This window comes from Barbus barbus (genome assembly GCF_936440315.1).
Source record: "Barbus barbus genome assembly, chromosome: 13".
In the NCBI taxonomy this organism is placed as follows: Eukaryota; Metazoa; Chordata; class Actinopteri; order Cypriniformes; family Cyprinidae; genus Barbus; species Barbus barbus.
Window position 1 is genome coordinate 6,283,776 of NC_136741.1, and position 22,928 is coordinate 6,306,703.

At 37.4% G+C, this 22,928-nt stretch overlaps 2 protein-coding genes across 2 annotated transcripts; both read left to right on the forward strand.

Annotated features, from left to right (window-relative positions):
- LOC306879522 (MAGUK p55 subfamily member 4-like) lies at window positions 1-13,524 on the forward strand. The gene is made up of 22 exons (XM_079432527.1): window positions 1-181; window positions 1,271-1,394; window positions 1,562-1,683; window positions 1,768-1,845; window positions 2,598-2,681; window positions 2,956-3,087; window positions 5,047-5,128; window positions 5,286-5,371; window positions 6,021-6,092; window positions 6,987-7,183; window positions 7,353-7,411; window positions 7,513-7,530; window positions 8,221-8,262; window positions 8,361-8,381; window positions 8,619-8,633; window positions 8,780-8,821; window positions 9,581-9,760; window positions 9,895-9,975; window positions 10,069-10,162; window positions 11,940-12,048; window positions 12,882-13,016; window positions 13,119-13,524. Exons 2-22 carry the CDS (start codon window positions 1,382-1,384, stop codon window positions 13,308-13,310), a joined length of 1,854 nt encoding a protein of 617 aa, XP_079288653.1. The 5' UTR covers window positions 1-181; window positions 1,271-1,381; the 3' UTR covers window positions 13,311-13,524.
- Window positions 13,525-14,296: 772 nt separating this feature from the next.
- LOC306879211 (transmembrane protein 237B-like) lies at window positions 14,297-22,762 on the forward strand (the record flags this gene model as incomplete). The annotated part of the gene is made up of 14 exons (XM_079432002.1): window positions 14,297-14,314; window positions 14,434-14,484; window positions 15,792-15,823; window positions 15,935-15,948; window positions 16,149-16,220; window positions 17,313-17,438; window positions 17,557-17,650; window positions 17,796-17,956; window positions 18,142-18,268; window positions 21,699-21,890; window positions 22,023-22,096; window positions 22,201-22,297; window positions 22,377-22,498; window positions 22,698-22,762. 14 exons carry the CDS (start codon window positions 14,297-14,299, stop codon window positions 22,760-22,762), a joined length of 1,245 nt encoding a protein of 414 aa, XP_079288128.1.
- Window positions 22,763-22,928: the final 166 nt, after the last annotated feature.

Below are 22,928 nucleotides of genomic sequence, written 5' to 3' on the forward strand. Positions count from 1 at the left end.
GGACTTTTCCGTGCTCTGCTATGGAATACCATTCACGTAATTCCTCTGTTTATACAATCATATCTGAGTGAGTTAAAACTGACCGTCATCATGCAAACCCTCTTTAGAAGCTCTTCAGTGTGTTAAATTCTAAACTGGGATCTAAACAGAGAAGACAATCTGAACGTGAGGGAAGAGGGAGGTGAGTGAACAGAATTGGCTACTTAAGTCTCTGCCTGGATGTGGGTTTGTGGTTCTTGCTTCCCAGGCTTATCTACGAGGAAGCTCCCTGTGCTACAAATGTAGTATGCTGTTTATTTACAGTAATACCCTTCCTTGTGTGAGTTCCTGGGATTCTCCAGTTGAATTCAGCATTGTTACGTGTAAATTCTAGACATATCCTGCAGTCAACAATTAGATTTGGCTATGCAAATGGACTCAAGTGCAGAAACTCTGAGGTAAAATTTTTAAAAGGACAGTAACTCTCAGAAAGAATATTTGAAAATATGACATTAAGAGTTTTATATCACACCCATTTAGTCATAAAGTCTGAAATTAGGTACACCTGTCTTGTTCAAAAGATCACCTGCAGTGATCATAACAAATCATGTTAAGAATCATGATCTTTCATCTGTTATTGTTATTTAAGTAGCATTTTTTAATCCAAAGCCATTTAGGATTCAGTTATTACCAGGACAGGGCCCTTAGAGTAACCTGTACTTAAGTGTTTTGCTCAAGGTCAAAACTGTGACGAGGGCATTCGTGGACCACCTCCATTCTGGGATTTCTGGATTTAATCTAAGATCTATGGGTTATCTGCCCTTACTTCTTAACCAGTTCATTTTCTTTAATTTGCAAATGTATCGTTCAAACGTTTATCCAAAATAACATATTATACACTAAATACAATGACAGTCCAATGATCTTTAGAGTTTTGACCTACAAGCTTTTGGTTACTAGCCTTGATCTCTACCAGTGTTACTTGTCTGTAAAGGTTTTAAAAAGTCATAAAGTCTTGTATATTAACCACTAAAGCAAGATAAGCCTGGAAACGTGAATTGTATTTACAACTACAGAAAGTTCTAGAATGCATTTCCCAAAAGCATCGTAAGTCTAAGTAGATCATAGAGATCATCAGTGCCAATGGTTCAACAGTACTTAGGCTTATGGTGCTTTTGTGAAACGCAGTTCTGGTTAGAACGTCTTATACACACCAGTGAAGAGGATGTAACAGCATAAACATATGAATATAGCAGGGAATAACTATTATTGAATATGCTCATTCCTGCAGCTGTATATGAGGAGGGTCAGTGCATCATTTTTTCATTTCCTGAACCCCAAAACACTCCAGGATTGACAATGACCAGACGTGGAGACTGATCCTGGGTCATCTCCACTGGAAATGGGAGACAAAGGTATGATGCTGCATGAAGTTATTTCATTTAGCTGTCGGCTTAATTTTAGTTTAGCTCTGATATTTAACAGCATGCTTATATTAGCACTGTTGTAGCTGCTGAAGAAGTCAATGAGCATCACATATAACCAACAGGAGTTCTGAAGGTTCTTGCATTACATGTTTCAGGCCTGACACAGCTCTTGGCTCATGTGATTGCTGAAGTGAGGGCCTCTGTCAATAAAGATATAAATGGAGCTGAACTGTTGTACAGTCTCCTCAACGCACCCTGGCTGCAGTCCCTACTAAAGGTAGAGTCCATCCTACATACACCTACTAACAGTCAGGGTTCATCTCCTCCAGTAAAGGTTCATCTTCTCCTTTTTTGTCTGCAGGTGTATGAAGTTCTACAGAGGCACCTAAAGGGACCAGCTAGGCCATATCTTTCCTATTCGTCTGGACTCTCTCTACAGGTCAGCTTCATTCTCACTGTCCTTCATTTTTGCCATAGTTAGTGCCACTCATACCTTGTACACTGTAAGAAAAAAAAAAAGAAAAAAAGTTGAGCCAACTTAAAATTTTAAGGCAACCAGCTTCAGCAGATTTTTGAGTTTTCTCAACTTGTTGTTTTAAGTTTATATAGCAAAAAGTTGAGAATCTCCTACAAAAATAAGTTGAGAGAACTCAAAAATTTGCTGAAGCTGGTTGCCTTAAAAGTTGGCTCAACCTTTTTTTTTTTACAGTGTAGTATCAGTTCATATCTCCTTGTTGGTGTTCAAAATATGTCCTCTAAAGCTTGATGTATTTGGTGTGCCTGAGGACTTGCTAACATTGCAGATTATACCAATCAGAGTCTTGGACTTAAGACCTCTTGACACCATGTGAACATGGTGTTCTTGCTCTGTGACTTTGGGTTTAGGTTTTAGCCTGAATCTGGGGCTTATGAGGTCTAGTGTTGGCCTTGGTCTTGGTCTGGTTTGGGTCTAGGTCTTAGAACAGGGGTGGGCAACTTCGACCCTCAAGATCCACTGTCAGTCTAATCTAACCAAAGTTTTAGGATGACTTGAAAATTAGGGGCAGATGTGATTAACTAGGGTTGGAGCTGAACTGCAGGACTCGCAGAAACTCAAAGGGTCTGTTAGAGGTTTTGGTCTTTACTCCAAATTTTTGTACCAATGCATTTTCATTTCCTAATAAGTTATGACTCGTATTTTGTGCACTCTAGATTCTGTCTGATTTGCTAGCAGTCCAAAACCCCTCAAATGAAGCTCGAGAACTGTATGCCCTCCTCAGTCATCCCCACCTACAGGTGAGCATTCTTTCAATAAATGCATGTTTTTAAACAGCATGGTGTTTTGAGGGGCAAAGTCATTTTCTTAGCCATCACCCTCTTCAGTAAAGAACCTTTCTAAAGTGTAAGGCCAGGCATTTTTGTAGTGTTTCAGGACAGACTTTATGGGCCAGTAAATGCTGATAGACACTGTTGTTGTGTCTTTTAATTAGAAACCACTTCCAGTATTCAATTAGTTGTTTGGAATGTGTTGTCAACCACAGAAATAACAGAAACCACATGTATTTTTCAGGCTCTTCTCTCGGCTCATGACACAGTAAGTTTGAGGGACTATGAGCCAGATCTGCCACCACTGCCTAAAGACCTGCCTGAAGACGAGGAAGCCATGAGGATTGTTTGCTTGGTCAAAAACAATCAACCTCTGGTGAGTATGACCAGTAAAGGAGTGGCAGGCAAATCTAAGGCTTGCTTTTACTAACCTGTGATTTATTTTGACTCTTTCAATGTACGTTACTGGAGCCTGTCTTTCAGATCAGCATAGCAAAAAGGTTCAGTGATAAAGAATGGTTAAAACCTTGTTGCTTCGGAAGAGTTTTAGACATGAGATTTTTCCTCCTACATTTCTTATGTTTTAGATTGTTAATTTTTTAAGATCACTAATAGCTGACCTTGTCAAGTGTTCTAGTAAAAGTGTTTTCTGGTAACTTTGAACTGTGTGTTGTCATGGATAGACTGGAGCTGGTAGAGAGTTTCAAAGCCAATGGGACACTTTAAGGCATGCAACCCACTGTGGACTCTTCTCAGCTGGGAGACGTTTGGCTGGAGGCTTAGATGCCATGTTGGATGGTTCCACGTCCACCAAGTCTCCTGCATCCCCAAGTGTTGTTGCTCCCACCAGTGTACACCACTGCAACACTTTGGGCAGTTGCCACCAGAACAAAACATTATGGAAACAGGGCCTCAGTTCCTCCACCCCTTGTGTCTGTAGCTCTGTTGTGATTGGTAAGGACCAAAACCCTGTATTTGGAGGTTCCCATTATTACATTCATCAAGATTTGCGACTTGTATGCCTCTGCTTAAAGCATTATCTAATTAGTGTTCTTTGTCTTCTTGTCTTCATCCATTTCACCATTCATTTATCATTCTTTCTCTGAAGACAATTTGATTGACAATTTAGACAGTGGGGACAATAGTGATTGTAGTTCTATGCTACATACATTTTCCCAACTGTCCCCATGGATTTCCTCATCATCTTGTTGCTATCATGCTTCAAATCCTCCTCCAAAACCTTCTACAACCACCTCTCATGCCCGAACCGCTCCCCCAAGCCCAATGCACTGTCATCGGGTAAGGGAGACCATCACATGCTCCCATACAAGGTCAGCAAAGGAGGAAGGTCTGAATGAATTGCGGAATACATTGCAGCAGGCCAGCAGCAGCATGGAGCGCAGTTCTGAAAACGTCCACCTGCTTGGTGAGAGGATGGCCGCAGCTACCGAACGTATATCTGAGAGCGTGCAGGAGAATTCTCAGGCTTTGGTGATGCTAATGCATGTAGTGGAGAAGCTCCAAGAGCTAGTATCCACGAGCAACACAACTTCAGAATCACCACATGGCACAGAGACTGCAAGAAGAGTGGTTAACCGGATGGGTAGCAGATCGCTCAGTGTTCCCAACAGTCCAGCTATTCCCTCATCCTCTCGCTTTTCTCATTGTCCTTCTGGCTCCTCTTCCTCCTCTTCTTCTTCATCTGCCATCACTTTGCTGGAACAGCCAGTGCTATCAAAGGGGAAATCCTTTAATGCCAAAACAAATCTATCACCATCTTCTCAAAAGAGACAGGTTGATGTACAGCACCGGATGACCAATGGCTCCTTGACATCAATCCCTGCCCAAAACCGCAAAGTGAACAGCAGTGCTTTTAGATGTTTCTTTAGCCAGAAGAAAAAGTAAAACAAGATAAAAGAATAAGGCCTTTTCCACGTTTCCACAGTTATGAACATCCTTTCATATTCTTGCTGTCTCAAGCATGCAGGTCTTTCAAATCTTTAATATGTGTGTATTCATCTGCTATGTCACCACCGGTCCTTGATGTTACCATTGTCACATTAATGCTTGTCCAAGCTTTTTGAAAGTCATGTTTTGTTTTGTGTGTTATTCGGTCATTCTCCATTGGTTTAACATCTCCATAACTGTCAGTTTTTTGTTTTTTTTAAGATATTCTTTATCCTCATGTAACATTGCAGTTCAGTTTGTCATTGAATATTGTTCCTGGCATGCTACTTCCATCGGATGTTTGATGGATGCATGTTTTGTGCTTGATTCATATCAAATGAAGCCTTGTAGATATTTGGATTGACACCTGCTTTCTTCTAATATACAGGGAGCGACAATCAGGAGAGATGATGTGACAGGGGAGATATACATTGCTCGAGTTATACATGGAGGACTGGCTGACCGCAGTGGTGAGGGTTGCCTGGCTGTACTTTTATTTTTTATTTTTATAAATCCCTCTTTTCTAATTGTGTCTCTTATATGCCATGCACACAAATTTTATACCCTTTGTGTCAGTATTACTTCTCATGGAGTCCTGTTTTTTTATCTATGTGCTTCTTGTTGCAGGTCTCTTGCATGCTGGAGACAGGCTGGTGGAGGTAAACGGTCATCCCGTGTTTGGACTGGAGCCAGAACAGATTATACAAATTCTGGTTAGTACATATATACTCTCGAATTATATGATGGTCCACAGCTTGGTATTTTAACACTTGTGTGCCTCATTCCCATCCGGGTCACGGCACCAGTGTTAACTCAAGTAACCTCTTATATCTTTAGATTGATCTGCATTGATTGTGTCAAAGTGGTTTCACAAAGATAAACATAGCAGAATCAACTATGGAAACTCAACTATGGAGATTGCTGTATTCAGATTCTGCTGTAAAGCAGCTCTTCAACAGTGTCATTATTTAGCTCAAGTCAGTTCAGTGCTGGTTCAGTTCAGATCAATAATAGTGTGAAGTTTGTCAATTTGAAACAAGTTTAATTCAGCTATAAGCAGTTCAAAGCAGCAAGTAGCCAGTTAAGTGTCGATTCAATTCAGTTCAATACCAATATCAGTGTTGCAATATGCGATTCAGCTGTAAAGTAGCTCTACAGAAAACAATAGTGGCATCATTTTTATTTATTAATTTTTTACAACAAAGTATCCCAGTCCTGGTGTACCAAACAACACCTATTCCAATTTCATTTAATAGGAAATCTGAGATACACTTTAATGGGAAATCTGTGATACAATTTTCTGTGAAGTAATTTATATTAAATCAGCAATATTCAGTTTTGTGTCTTAATTTCCTGCCACAGGCCCACTCCCATGGAACCATAATGTTTAAGGTGGTTCCCATCACTGACAGGCCAGTCAACAACCAGACCATGGTGAGTTATCAAACATCAACACTACAGTACATCTATACTACTTTATAATCTATACTAGTCTAGATCTTTCAATAGATCATAACCAGTGTACAGCAGGAATAGCATGAAATACACAAATTAGCTACTTTAGTTCTATATGAAAAATAAAAAGTCAGGAATTTTGCATCCAGTTCCCTGAATTAAACTGGGTAACAGTAGTATAAGGACACATTCTCACTATTAATTAGTTGCTAATTAGCATGCTTAATATTAATATATTGGATATTTATCTATTAATAAGCATCAAATTAGGAGTTTATTGACGCAAAGTCATAGTTAATGGTTTGATAATGGCGACAATTGGACCTTAAACAGTATATTTGGCTCACTGGGAATTTTTTAAAAAGCAGGAGAACCAAATAGGATCATCCTCGTTGTCACCAATATATATTACTATTTTATTCAACCACATGTATCACAGCAACTAGTAAAACAATGACATGCACAACTTAATTTTCCCCAAAATCTGCAGCACACAAAATTCCAAAATGCACTGCATTTGCCTTGACCTTCAGTTTGCAGTATGATGAATGTTCCGGAAGTAAAATCGGCTAAACATTTTTAAAATTTATGACTAACAAGAATAAAAACATTTGATACAAACTTTAAATAAAAAATACAAAATAACTTATTTTATGTCCAAGAACATTATTAGATTCCACTTAGCAGAATTATTATGCATGTATAGAGGTCATGTGACAACACACTGGCCTACTACTGTTTGCCATGTTTCTTGATGTTGCTGACTGTTTCATTTTTTATAGTAGTGTATAGGCAGTGTAAGGTTTAGACGTGTGTGTGTCTATCAGCTGTGAATGCGCATTATGTCTTTAATGGCTTTGCTCTCTTCACAAGCTGTATGTGCGTGCCATGGTGGACTACAATCCCCACGTGGACCCTTCCATTCCCTGCGCAGATGCCGGCATGGCGTTCAGGAAGGGAGATATCCTGGAGATTGTGGATCGGTCAGACACTCTCTGGTGGCAGGCTGTAAAACTACCCAGTAGCTCTGCCTGTGCTGGCCTCATTCCGTCCACCAGCTTGCTGAATAGGTCAGTTCTATGTAGTCGGGGGTTAAAGGTCGGTGACAGAATAATTACACATCTGCATAGGCTGTGTGATGATGTGATGGGATTTGGCAGTTGACTTGAATGTGATGTGAGATTATGCTGATAATCACTGCCGGCCCCAATTTTAAACCCCAAATGTGTGCATTTGTAGGAAGCAAAAAGAGTTATGGTGGGCCCAGCCTTATCATCCTTACACTAGTGTCAAAACCTGTGAGTAAACAGTATTTGCAGTTATTGTTTTATATGTGCGTTTAATCATTATGTTTTTAATTCAGCTGTTTTGTATCTTTTGTTTCCATGCCGACCTGCAGTGAGCACAGTAGATGAAGGTGAGCATTTAGTCGAGTCTAGAAATACACTGGCTTGTAGGTTACAATATTCACATTGCCCACCAAAATAGACTTACAAAGAGTTGTGTGGGTGCAAAAATATGGTAAAAATTCACTACAAACCTTTTTTTAAATAATTATTATAGTTTCTAACATTGTAACTATTTATCAACAAAGTCTTTTGCCTTATAGGCTTTTATGAATCTTGGAAAATGTTGGTGTGATCTAGCCACCCAATACATCTTTTGTGGTTTATGCAAGTTCCATACACAGTACCATAAACATTTATATTCAGAAAATCCAATTGATTTACTACACTACTGTTCAAAAGTTGGTAAGACTTGATTTTGAAAGAAGTAATGTATTTGAAAAATGTCTGTTATGCTTATAAAGGCTGCATTTATTTGATCAAAATACAATAAAATCAGATATATTGTGAAATATTATTACAATTTAAAATAAGTGCTTTTTTTGTATTTGTGATTCGTTCCTGTGATGCTAAGCTGATTTTTCAGCATCATTACTCCAGTCTTCAGTGTCACATGATGCTTCAGAAATCATTTTAATATACTGATTTGCTGCTCAATAAACATTTCTTATTATCAATGTAAAAGTAGTGCTGCTTAATATTTTTGTGCTTGTGCATGCAGTGTGAATATTTCTTTTTTTTTCTTTTTTTTCTTTCTACAGAAGATGACACAATTGCCATAGATGAAAAATGTGTAGAAGCAGGTACATCTTCTTTCCTGATTTAAATGCATATTAAAAGCTTAGCTATATAACACTTGCTATACTTATACATATATGTGTTTTTGTTTTCTCATGCGCAGATGAGGAGGCGTTTGAATCTGGTAGGTAAGTCCTGAAGATATCAGGAGAAACATGTACTGAATTCAGATTTAGGGTCAATGTTTCCATCATTAACAGAACTGCCCCCTCACCTGAACTATAGAAACAACTAGATTTGTTAAGAAATATTATGATATTAAAGATGAAGTATGTCACAGATTTTTGAGTGCAGCAGTAAATACTGTGAGTGAATTGCCTCTGGTAACTTTTTTCCTGTTTCCTTCATGATGATTCATCAGAAGAGCTAAAGGATGGTGAGTGTATATAACTCATTACTGTAGAAATCATAAAGTTTAATATTAATTGCTGTTGCTGATTTGATTTTTATTTCATTGAGTCATTGCTAATTATTCTGTGTTTGTTAATTGATGCATTAACTGAGTCTGGTGTTGTGTTTCAGAGGAGAGTGAATTTAGCACCAATATTGAAGGGATTTACCTGAGTGAGTGACTCTCAGATATTACAGATTTTACTGGTTTATATTTACTACAGCAGATTTATGGAAGCCCATTCTGGCATGGACCATAAAAAATGGTAAAAGCTCATTACAATTTTTTATCTCACAATTTAGACCTTTTCCCCACAATTTTAAGACAAATTTCTTGCAATTCATAGTTCATATCTCTTAATTCTGCTCCTATATGTCACAATTCTGACTTTTTTCTCCCTGAATTCTGAGTTTACGTCTCGCAACTAAGTTTTTTTTGTTTTGTTTTTCCACAATGTAATAAAAAACAAAAAAGGCGATTTTAACTTACAAGTCTTATCTTACAAGTTTATATTTCAAAATTTTGACTTCTCAGAATTGCCCGTTTATATTTCAAATATGCAAGTCAACTGTAAGATCAAATTTGCAATTATCTTTTTAATTTTTTTAATCCAATGGCAGAAATGGGCTTCCATGAGATTTAAATGGTTCACAGCACCCCAAACATTGACTAGATGAAGGCATCTTTGGTTGGTTTTGGTTTAAATTTTGCACATATGAATGATTTAAATGAATTAATATTGACCAGTCAGGTAGAAGATTTTTTTTAGATGTTAGTTTGATTGTAAAATCATTATTACATATTACATGCATATAATAAATACAACACTTATCCACTTATTAACTGTCTGTTCCTGATTCTGCAGCATCATGTGATTCTTTGCATTTATGATTGTGCTTTTATTCTGTGTGCATGTATTGTATGTATGTCAGCTGGTTTTCGACGAAGTCTGCGTCTCTGTCGCCGATGGAGAGCTCAGGCATTTGGAACGTCCCAGTTCTGCACCCTACGCTGTCCCACGAGCTGTTACAGTTCACGGGCCAACCCGTATGAGGAGGTTGTGCGTTACCAGCACCCTCCAGAGCACCCACACCGCCTCATAGCTCTGCTGGGTGAGTGTGTCTCACGGGGCTAAAATCAGCCAGCAAAATACACATATTACCTTGTAGATCTTGTACAGCTAACTGTAGCTGCGTCCCAGCCTGCACATTATCATGTATGTTCTGAAACTGTATTCTGCCGTCAGGTCCATCTGGGGTCGGTTTAAATGAGTTACGCAGGAGGCTAATTGAGATCAATCCCAAGGTCTACCAAGGAGCCGTTCCCCGTGAGTTTCATTCTACAAATATTACTTTGTGTGATATAACTGTACATATGTAAAAGTGTGCTGATTTTGAAGTTGACTTTCATTTCCACTTAGATACTACACGGCCACCTAAATGCCATGAGGAATCTGGCAGAGAATATCACTTTATCAGCCGAGAGCAGTTTGACACCATGGTCTGCAATCACAGGTGGTCTAAATATACTCGGCTGTGCATAAACAGATGTTTCCAGATTTACAACAGTGCCCTCCAAAAGTATTGGAACAGTAAAGACAAAATTGCTCTGTTGGCTGTGGAGTCAAGACATTTACAAATATGATTAAAAGATGAATATGAGACAAAACTACAGAATGTCACATTTTATTATTGGGTGATTCAACACATAGATGTTTTACCAGCTAAGAAGTTCAGCACTTTTAGAGTTTCATCCCTCTATCTGATGTCAGCATAAGTATAGGAACAGTTGCCTCACAGGTCTTTCTAAATGATCAGCTGTGTCCTGTTGCATTAATTCTTCAGATATTAAAAGCAGGGAATGTGTCGTATCAGTTATATCCATTACTTCTGTATTCTGAATCTTGCATTCGATGATGACACACAAACCAGGATGAAGACGAGGGAGCTGACTTTGAGAGAAAAGCAAGCAATTTGGATGCTAAAAGAAAAGAGGAAGTCAGTTAGAGCTATAGTAAAAACAAAGGGCATGGAGAAATCAAGAGTTTGGAAACCACCAGCGACACCAGCAACCAACAACGACCTGATCGACTGAGAAAACAACAGTAGTTGATGACAGACAATTCATAAAAGCTGTGAAAATGAACCCTAAAAGACGTGTCTGTAAAATCACCAACAACTTCCAGAAAGCTGGGGTGATGCTCTGACAATCTACTGTCCTCAGGAGACTTTGACACAGAATTACAGATGCTACACAGTAAGATGCAAACCTCTGACCAGCACCAAAAATAGAAAGGCAAGATTAGAGTTTGCAGAAAAGCACAAAGGTGAGCCAGAAGAGTTTTGGAACTGTTTATGGACCGATGAGACAAAGATGAACCTTTATCTAAGTGATGGGAAAGCAAAAATGTGGAGAAAAAAAGTGAACTGCAATGATCCCAAGCATACAGCCTCATCTGTAAAGCATGGTGGAGGTGGTGTCATGGCATGGGCATGCATTGCTGTCTCTGGAACAGGCCCTCTCAACTTTACTGATAACTTAATGTATGATGACAGTAGCAGAATGAATTTGCAGGGGTACAAAACCATCTTGCCTACCAATATTCAAGAAAATGCCACCAGATTCATTGGGAAGTGCTTCATATTGCATCAGGACAATGACCCAAATCACCCTGCCAGTTCAGTCAAGGAATTTATAAGGGCAAAGAAATGGAAAGTCTTAGATTGCAAGATTTAAATAAAGTTAATCTCTAGATTTAAATCTGATTGAACATGAATTTCACCAGCTGGAGAGGAGAGTAAAGGCAGAAACTCCCCAAAACAAGCAATAATTAGAATCGGCTGCATTAAAGGCTGGGAAAAGTATTTCAAAGGATGAGACCAAGAGTCTGGTGATGTCTATGGGTCCCAGACTCACTGCTGTGATTGTGCGCAAGGGATCTGCAACTAAATAATAGCTTTTAATCTTTTATATCTGCCTTATGTTCAACTGTCCCAATACTTATGCTCACATCAGATAGAGGAATGAACTCTAAAAGTGCTGTTCTTTTATTTGGTAAAACATGTATGTGTTGAAACGGCTAATAATAAAATGTGACATTCTGTATTTTGTCTCATATTCCTCTTTTAATCATATTTGTAAATGTCTTGACTCCACAGCCAACAGAGCAATTTTGTCTTTACTGTTCCAACTTATGGAGGGCACTGTATGGTTTTGGGGGGATTGTATAATCTTTCTATTGTTTTGTGATCTTAAGTAGGTCTGTGACCCTTTTCTTTCTTTCTTCCCCAGGTTTATTGAGTTTGGGGAGTTGAGAGGTCATCTCTATGGCACTAGCGTGGATGCGGTTAAAGATGTTTTGGCGAGTGGGAAGATATGTGTGATTGACATTGAGCCATATGTGAGTTTCTCTTAGAAATATATTCATCTGTTGTTATTAGTGGCTGTTTGATTAAGTGTATTGCTAATATTTGGGGTTAGGAATAACCCCTTAACTCGTGTTCAGATCTGTTGAAGAGAACAGTGTTATTTTAACATTATTACTATACTATCAGGGTTGTTATTGTTAACTAAAAACTAAAACTATTTAAAATATTTTTGTTACTTGAAATAAAGCTGAAATCAATGTAAAATAGTAGATGAAAAATGTCAACTGAGAAATCCTGCCATGGCAACTTACTGAAATAAGTTAAAACTACAAATTTTTAACCTAATTAGTAAAAATATAAATAATAAAATCTAAATAATAAAAAAAAAATCAACCTAAATAGTAATAGTATAGTAAAATATACTATATCCTAGTTTTTGTTAACATTATCGATATTTTGAATCAGCTTTTATATTTTCAGTTTTAATTCTAGTAACATTTCAGTATTTTTTTGTCATTATATTACATAATTAAATATTACTATTTTGGTTTAATTCATTTTTATTTCAGTTTGAGTTTTTATTTCCAGTTAGTAATTTTAGTGCCTCAACTTAATCTTATTTAAGTTAGTTGCCCAGTTCATATCTAATTTTCACTTGAAGTTTTTCATCATTTATTTAAAAAATGTTACAATCATTTTAGTTTTAGTAAACAATAATAACCCTGGAAGAGAATTGTGCAATTATTATGCTATTATAAAACAATAATAAATAATAATTGTTTAATAAGATTAATTGTCGTCTCTTCTGGATTATACCTGACTTGTTCTGATGCTTTACTTTGCTTTCTATGTTCTTGATCTCCAGGCATTAGAGTCAGTGAGGACTGCAGAGCTGAGGGCGTATGTCATCTTTATAAAGCCTCCTACTGTTGAGCAGATGAAATGCACACGAATGAATTCGCATATCATCACAAATTACTACACCAGCCGACCTTTTAAGGTAAGCTAGCATCTTTACCTATGTTTACCTTTCAATTTATGACTAGTGTCTTAAAAGTACAGTATTTCCATTAATCTGTGTATTTTCTCTCTCTTGAGACAGGATGAAGATTTCCAGGAGATAGAAGATGCAGGACGTAATATGGAACAGCAATACTGTCAGTTCTTTGACCATGTGATAGTAAACGACGGCCTGCAGGCCGCATGTGTGCAGCTGCTGACCACGGTGAGGAGAGCTCAGGATGAACTGCAGTGGGTACCGGCTGCATGGATCAGACCTACTGACCAGTCTTAATATGAAGAGCTCAGGGATACTATAGGAGAGCAAATGAGCATGAATATGCAAATAATCTTTCTTTTCACCTTTTTTTTTTTGGTGAGAATAATGTGTTTTTTTTCTGTAAAATGCTAGTCTTAATGCAAAATATGTTTACATTTTTTTTCAGATGTCAATCTTTTGTTCTCCCTTGTGAAAAAATAAATAAAACCTAAACATTTATTAAGCTCTCCAAAAGAGATTGGTATTTTTGAGCACTCTTAATCCATTTTAAACCGTATTTGATTGTGAGGATTTTCAGGTCTGGAGAGACGAGGCGTTAATCAGAAGAACAGAACTAACGTGTGTTTATGGAACAGTGGCATTTCCATAATTCAACTTTTCACACCTAATGTTATGCACATGCCCTTTTAAGGTTTTCCATTAAAGTATATTCATAAAAAACAGGTGCTTCTATATTAAGGTAACACCACTAGCATTAAAATTAATGACTGTTTTTTCAAATGTAAATTATATATTTTTTTTTAATAGCTGAACACTGAATTACTCATTTCAGTCATAAATTCAGTTATAAATATTTAGCAAACCTCTTTTTATTTAATTTTTTTTAAAACTTGCATATTTGACATGCATATTTTCCTGCTCTTGACACTTTCTTCAAAATAATTGTAAGTAAATATAAAGAATAAGGATATAATATAATAGGATCATATAGTCTTTCTAGAAAAACAATTATTTTAAAACATCTGTCTTTTGTGTACATTATAGTATGATTTCCAGCTATTATGGTTTGCCCTTTTATATGTATAATTACGTTCTGAATTGCTGCGCGCCTCTAGTAGCTACGTACAGTACGTCAGGGAAGTTAGACACGCCCACCCGTCTCCAACATCAACAATAGACCACGTGCAAAACAAAATCAGACCACAAACGACATGGAAATACAAAGATAATGTTTACTCAGTAATTAACTCGACAGAGCTTTTATTATTCAACTCCAAAGAATGGATACGGAAGGAAAGGTTTGTGTTTTGGACAGTATGTTTGTTAGCAAGCAGTTACTGACAGAATTCATCCTTTAGTGTGCATGAGCTGTTGTTTAATTATTATTATTATTATTATATTATACGATTGTATATAGGTTCCCAGCACAAGGAGAAGAGATCTCCCTCCCATTCCTCAAGGACAGAGGGTAAGTCTGGGATATTCATGGGTTTGTTATGCCTTTGGGCTGTTGTTGACAAGCCTTTTCATTTCAGGACAAGCTGCACACTGACAAGCACAACAGTAGTCATAAAGGTAAACTCTCAGAGAGTGAGATGCTTTTGCTCCCCCTGCAGGTTTGTAAATGTTGAGGACTAGGCTTTCTGGGTTGATCCATTGCAATCTGTTTAACCCTCTTACATTACACTTTAAACCAAAGACTATAGATTATAATATATACTCAGCAATAATAACACAACAATAAATACAGTCAGTACTAGGGTGAACATGTACATTTAGATACACATTAGAATAAATCTCAAAAGATAAATCTACTTTATTTATCATTAAAAGGGTACATCTCACAAAAATGGTTGAGAATTGCCTAGATCATATTTGACCCCTAAATCATAAGGAAATTAATCCTAATTTCTACTAAGGTTTTTGGTAACACTTTATAATAAGGTATCATTGGTTAACAATGTATTAATTAACATGAACAAACACTGCATTTATTACTCTTTGTTAATGTTAGTTAATATAAATACATTTGTCCATGTACATTTGTTCACAGTGCATTAACTAATGTTAACAAACAAAACTTGTGATTTTAATAATGCATAAGTAAATGCTGAAATTAACATTAATAAATGCTGTAGAAGTATTGTTCATTCTTAGTTCATGTTAACTAATGTAGTTAACTAATGAACCTTATTGTAAAGTGTTACCAGGTTTCTTTTTAAAGATATTCTTACATTATTTTCATTACATTTAAGAATTATTCTCATTAAAACTTTCATTAATGTGATGCTTCAAGTTGATTAAAAGTGACAGTAAAAGCTTTATAAAAAAACAATTATATTTCAAATAAATGCTGTCCTTTTCAACTTTCAATTCATCCAAGAATCCTGAACTGAATACTCAAGGCTGCATTTATTTGTTCAAAATACTGTTTAAATAAATACAATTAAGTAAGTGTGTTTATGTCAAAGGTTGAGTAACAGTATTTGATGGTGACTCCTGAGTAGCTCCCCCTTTCCATAATCCTGCTGCTTGGCAGATGCTCGTCTCAGATTTAGACGCGCATTAATCCTTGCTTTAAGTGCTCAGAGATGTTTGTTTGTACATGTCCCTTGTGTTCCCCCTGTACTCTTGAGTGGAATGGCGAAAAAGCCAACGGTAAGCTTTGTTAGACACAATATACAAACGTGGAGCCCTCAACTGGTTCAGCATCTGATGCTTGAGTTTCATTGGAACTGTTTATTGCTAACCTAATATTACTTTTTGACATTTTAGCGGGGGCCACGAGCACTGCCATCTATGCCAAGGTAAGCTCACCTAGCAGATCAGATGTTGTTTAAATTGTAATTGTTTTATCCAGGTAAGTCATATGCTCTTCTTTTCCTTCCTCTTTCTTCATTATACCTTCAAACACACAGTCAGGACACAGCAGGTGAGTGTGTCTTTTTTAATTTTTTTCACATTTGAGATCTCTTGGTCCAGTCTTATTATGCATTTGAGTAGGTAATAATGTTTAAAATTGTATGATGTGTCTGTTAGATTGATTTGCCTTTATGTTTCAAGTTCAAATTGCCGTTTATTGGTCAGTTAGCATTAGATTATATAATGAAACTCATCTGTTGTCCTCCAAAGAGGAGATTCCTGCTCCAAAGAGTAGGAAAAAGAAGGCCAAGAGGGATGTGGAGAGTGTGGATGAACCTGATGGTGAGTTTAGGTGATATAAGCAACACACATGATAGGAGAGAGTGGGGCTAGTTGTCACATGGGGAAGTTGTCATAAGGGCTAAATCTCAGAAACTGTAAGGTCAAAAGTCCAATGACTTGTTTCAAACCAGTGTTATTTTAGCATCATTGATATATTATTATAGTTTTGTTAATATTTTGAATTAGATTTTATTTAAATAATTTGACTTACAATTGTAATCATTTTAATGGGGAACTTTTAGTTTGTTTTTGTCATTTTAATGAGTTTATATGTGATTTTTTTAGTTATAAATTTTAGTTCATTTAGTTTTATTATTTCAGTACTTCAAATTAAACTATTTTTTATGGTTTTAGTCAACTATATTTTTCATAAATTAGGATGCTTTTGTCATATCCTTCAAACCATATTTTTTGTAATTTGTGCTATAACTGTTGGGAAACAGATAATAAATTTGTTTATGAACAAATATAATATGGTTTGATGGCAAATGGTTTGATATTTTTGTAATTAGTCTTTTAGATTTTTACTGTTTCATTGATTTATGCTTCATAATTATTAAAAATATTTTATTTTATTTTGTCTTTAATGTTCAGGTTCCCATTTTGGCATGTTGGTGCAAAAGTGTTTCTAAGCTATTGGGTCTTTATTAGTGCTGTCAAATAATTAATCGCGATTAATTACATCCAAAATAAAAGTTTTTGTTTACATAATATATATGTGTGTACTGTGTATATTTATTATGCATATATAAATACACACACACATACAGTATATATTTTGAAAATATTTACATGTGTATATTTATATAAATATATTTAATATACAAATATAACATATTTTTCTTAAATATATACATGCATGTGTGTGTGTATTTATATATGCATAATAAATAGACACAGTACACACACATATATTATGTAAACAAAAACTTTTATTTTGGATGTAATTAATCGTTCGACAGCACTAGTGTCAACATCTTCCAGCAGAGTCTGGTTACTAGACCTTGCAACCAGACAAAGTTAACTGCTTGGTATCACCTGTAGAAGCATGGTGTGCATGTGATGAGTTTTTTTCACCCTTGACCTTTGTAGATGGTGGAATGGAAATGGGAGGGCTTACCAGTCGCAGACAGTCTGAGTGTCAGGAACCTTTGACCCCAGAACCTGTGGATAATCTGCCACAAAGGAGGAAAAAGAAGAAGAAAGCACAAGCAACTGGTAGAAACACTGTTCAAAGCCATGTCCTGTTCACTACAACTCATTTGATACCTGTAGAGGTGGCATTTTATTAACATAGACACTCCAGAAATAATGCTGCTTTGCTCTTACTGGCCAGATGTAGAGGGAGATCAGACAGACCTGGTGTCAAATGGAGATATGGTGGATCAGAATGCCGAAGAAGAGGTGACGCGCAAACCAAAAAAGAGGAAGTAAGTCTTTTTTTTTTTTTAAACCTTAAACAGGTTATAGAAAGGTTCCAGGTATATTTAATGCACCACTGATGTGTCGTTTTTTTATGAAAGCTCTATTGGATTTATTTACTCATTTAGCTAACACGTTTCTTTCTTTCTCCAGAGTGAAACCTAAAGTAACAGAAACACAGTCCAACAACGAATTGGACATAGAGGATGATGATATCATCACAGACCCCCAGGTGCCTGTTTCCCAGCATTCCTTGTTCTCCGCTCCCCAAGGGCAGAGCCAGCCTGTGGAGAAGGTTTTTGTGGAGAGGAGCCGTAAGTTTCAAGCAGAATAATGTGTATATGGTGTGCAGGTGTTTGCTTAAGACTGTTTGCTTGTTCATACATTGCAACTTTTGACATCTAAACATTTCAGTATTTCTAAGGTGAAGTTGTTTGTATGCAAGGTACTCTTTACATCATGAAATAAAGGTCGAGTGACCATGTATATTTGGTGGCAGGTCGTTTTCAAGCAGCTGAGCGAGTGGACCAGTGGAAGGCCAGTGGCCCGGTGGAGCAGAGCTTTATGGACAGCCGCTCAGTGTGGACCACTAGAGATGTCTCCTTGAGACTGCACAGCGGCTTTAGGTTTGCTTTCAACATCTGGTTTTAAATGACACTTTAATTTCCAATTTGTTCAGATCTGTGCGGTTGCTTTAGACTTCAACTTAAACGGGTCATGAACTGACTTTTTTTAATATGTTGTACTGTTCTCTGAGGTCCACTTATAATGTTATATTCTAACTTATTGTAGTCTAAAGAAGCTGAACCTAACAGGCTTTAAAGTTTAAAGGCTAAACTTTAGATTTGTGATATTGTGCTTGTTTAATGGCTGATGTCCTATTCAAGACCCATGTCACATGTTATAATTTTTGATGGAAAATAAAATGATAAAAAAACACACTTAAATCAAGAAGAGTGTTAAAGCTGGTAACATTTTCCTTATAGAATTTACCTCATAATGTGATCGTTGTTATTATAGTTGGATATCGTTGTTATTATAGTTAATATTTAATAGTCAGCGATTAGTATTTACGAATATATTACATACCAATAAAGACAAAAGATTTTGTATAAATACTCTACTGTTCAAAAGTTTATTACAGTAAAAGCAGTAAAAAAGATGAAATATGAATACAATTTAAAATAACTGTTTTCTATTTTAATATATTTTGAAATTTAATTTGTTCATGTGAAATCAAAGCCAAATTTTCAGCAGCATTAGTGTTACAGAATCCTTCAGAAATCATTCTAATATGCCGATTTGGTGCTTAGGTTATACACTTAAATTGTTTTGCTGCTTAATATTTTTGTTGAAACAATGATACTTTTTTCAGTATTCTTTAGAATCAGAATGAGCTTTATTGGCCAAGTATGTTTACACATACCAGGAATTTGTTTTAGTGACAGACGCTCCACAGTGCAACAGAAAGACAGCAACAGGACAGGACACAGATAATAAAAGAATAATATACAAATATCCAAATAGGCAATGTACAAAGCAGCAAAAACACAATATATAATATAGACAACTATGTATGTACAGGTCAAGTATGTGCAAATTGGAATTGAGAAAATAAAGATAAAATAAGTGAGTGTGGTGAATGGATAATGTATTATAGTTGTGTGTTCCACGTTTATTGTTGAGTGTTCATGAGATGGATTGCCTGAGGGAAGAAACTGTTCCTGTGTCTGGTCGTTGTGGTGCTCAGAGCTCTGTAACGTCGACCAGACGGTAACAGTACAAAGAGGGAGTGTGCTGGATGTGAGGGGTCCAGAGTGATTTTCCCAGCCCTTTTGCTCACTCTGGATAAGTACAGTTTTTGGAGAATAAGGAGGGTTGTACCAATGATTCGCTCAGCAGTCCGGACTACCCTCAGTAGTCTTATGAGGTCAGATTTAGTAGCTGAGCTGAACCAGACAGTTATTGAAGTGCAGAGGATGGATTCAATGATGGTAGAGTAGAATTGTTTCAGCAAGTCCTGTGGCAGGTTGAACTTCCTCAGCTGGCGAAGAAAGTACAACCTCTGCTGGGCCTTTCTGACAATGGAGTCTATGTGAATATCCCACTTCAGGTCCTGAGAGATGGTGGTGTCCAGGAATCTGAATGACTCCACTGCAGTCACAGTGCTGTTCATGATGGTGAGTGGGGGGAGAGCAGGAGGGTTTCTCCTGAAGTCCATGATCATCTCCACAGTTTTGAGCGTGTTAAGCTCCAGGTTGTTAAGGATGTGAATTTACCAAGCTTTACTAACTGCTGTCTGTCTGTCAGGAAGCTGTTGATCCACTGACAGACGGAGGTGGGGACGGAGAGCTGGGTTAGTTTATTTTGAAGGGTTTCCGTGATAATAGTGTTAAAAGCAGAGCTGAAGTCCACAAACAGGATCCTCACATAAGTCCCTGGTCTGTCCAGATGCTGCAGGATGAAGTGCAGTCCCATGTTGACTGCATCATTCACAGACCTCTTTGCTCTGTAAGCAAACTGCAGGGGGTCCAGTATGGGACCAGTGATGTCGTTCAGATAAGCCAAAACCAGTCTTTCAAATGATTTCATGGCTACAGACATTAGAGCCACAGGTCTGTAATCATTAAGTTTTGAATTGTAGGTGTGGGGGAGAGGAGTGTTGCTGGAGGTGTTAATGGTTGTGTGGAGAGGTGTTCAGGGGGGGTGTGGGGTGATTTTTCAAAACGACAATAAAACTCGTTCAAGTCGTCTGCCAGTTGTTGATTATCCATAGTGTTGGGGGATGGTGTCTTGTAACTGGTGATAACCTTCATACCTTTCCAGACTGAAGCAGGATCACTGGAAGATCATTTGTTCCTTAGCTTGTCAGAATAATTCCTCTTTGCCACTCTGATCTCCTTTTCCAGTGTGTATTTGGCCTGTTTGTACAAGACTTTATCCCCCTTTCTGTAAGCATCTTCTTTGGCCTGAGGGAGCTGTCTGAGTTTTGCAGTGAACCATGGTTTGTCATTGTTGTAGATTAGACGAGTCCTGTTAGGAATGCACATATCCTGATATAAGATGTTACAGTCTCTGTGAGCTCGTCCAGATCGGTGGCAGCAGCTTCGAAAACAGTCCAATCAGTGAAAGAGAAACAGGCTTGTAAATCCCGCTCTGTTTCATTAGTCCATCTTTTAACAGATCTTAATACAGGCTTTGCTGATTTAAGTTTCTGCCTGTAGGTCGGAATAAGATGAATCAAACAGTGATCAGAGAGTCCTAAAGTTGCTCGTGGAACCGAGTGATATGCGTCCTTTATTGTTGTGTAACAGTGATCCAATATATTACTGTCTCTGGTGGGACATGTGATGTGCTGTCTGTATTTTGGCAGTACACGGGAGAGATTTGCTTTATTAAAGTCCCCGAGAATGATTAAAACAGAGTCCGGGTGTTGTTGCTCACTCTCTGTGATCATATCAGTGAGTTTCTGTAAAGCTGTGCTCACGTGCGCTTGCGGTGGAATGTAGACACTCACGAGAATGAACGAGCAGAACTCCCGCGGCGAATAGAACGGCTTGCAGTTAATGAAGAGCGTTTCTAGATCTAAACAGCACATCTTCTTTAACACAGTTACATCTGTACACCACCTCTCATTGATGTAAAAGCACGTCCCGCCGCGCGATTTCCCCATTGATTCCGCGTCGCAATCTGTTCTGATCAGCTGGAAATTAGGCAGATGAATCACGCTGTCTGGTATGTCGCCATTTAGCCAGGTTTCCGTGAAACGCAGGGCAGCAGAGTTAGAAAAAACCTTGTTTGTCCGGGAGAGCAGAAGTTCATCCGTTTTGTTGGGTAGAGAGCGGAGATTCGCCAGATGGATGCTAGGCAACGCCGTTTAATGAATAAAGTTCAAAATAATAGCACCTTTTTTAAAACAATGTTTTTGTAACATTATAAATCTCTTTACTATCACCATCCTTGCGGAGCAAAAAAAAAAAAAAAAACCTCACTGACCCCCAAACTTTTGAATGCTGAAAGACTGTTTTCTAAACCTTGACTATTATTACTGCACAGGGTGATTGGCCTGTTTTCTCATGGCTTCCTGGCTGGTTATGCTGTATGGAATATCATTGTGGTCTATGTTTTGGCTGGGGAACAGATGAGCACTCTTTCCAACCTACTCCAGCAGTATAATACCCTGGCTTACCCCGCACAGTCCCTGCTCTACCTGCTGCTAGCCCTCAGCACTGTTTCTGCCTTCGACAGGTGAATCACCAAACCATAATGCCATTTCACATGAACTAAAACAAAAGTCCAGTACACTGTTCCTATAAATATTTGTAGATGCCTGAGCCCTTGAGGTTAAACTAAACTAACTACTTTTATCTCTCTAAACAGGTTGAATATTGCCAAAGCCGCTACGGCGATGAAGAGTTTACTGACCCTCAGTACTGTGGCACTTGCTTCCTTCTGTGAGTTTCTCACATTTCTGTCAAAAAAAAAATGAATTTATGTACTCATATAGATGCCATATATAAAAACAGCAATGTTTTAATGTACATCTTTTCTGTTTCAGTGTACTTTTCTGCACTTGTTTTATCATTAAGCCAGCAGATGACGAGTGATCGCATCAATCTCTATAATCAGTACTCCAGCTATAATGTGACACTCTGGTAAGACCCTCTCATTAGAGCATGCTGGGTAAATGCTGTACAGTAATAAGAGCTGAGCGGTTGTTGTGTCTCCTCTCAGGCAGCCAGGCTCAGAGCGCAGCATCCTTTACCCCTGGATCATAGTAAACCTGGTGGTCACTTTGCTGGTCGGGCTGGCCTGGGTTCTGATGTCAATAAGTCCAGATATCGACCACACAGAAGGTAAACGCTAAAGGATGTTCTTTTCACATACCAACATCTTACCCAGTGGTTTAACCCAGTGGTAGTGTACCGTATATATGGCACATTAGTAGGTACATAAAGTATTCATTCTCAACACATCTTGTTCAAAACTGAAATTTTAAAATTAGAAATTAAACTTGCATGAATATTACATGCATGTTTTTTTCCCCTTCTGTAGAGTTTTTAATGTCGATGAAAATGGAATATCCAAAAGCAGAAGAGAAGGGAAACATCACTGCATAAGGCACCTGAAGGCATTTTTTCTACTATATTTTGATACATGGTTGATTTGTCATTGTATATATTAGAAATGTTAAACACTTGCCTATTGTAAGGTATCGGCAATACATTTTTTTTAAAATAAACCATTCTTTGTCTGATCGATACACAAGTGATTTCACAAGAGCCC

What these genes read in the sequence shown, in the direction of transcription:
- LOC306879522 (XM_079432527.1), top strand. An exon ending in GGCTGCAGTCCCTACTAAAG is followed by an intron (nt 1,684 to 1,767) that starts GTAGAGTCCATC and finishes TTTTGTCTGCAG; the next exon opens with GTGTATGAAGTTCTACAGAG. An exon ending in CCGCCTCATAGCTCTGCTGG is followed by an intron (nt 9,761 to 9,894) that starts GTGAGTGTGTCT and finishes TTCTGCCGTCAG; the next exon opens with GTCCATCTGGGGTCGGTTTA.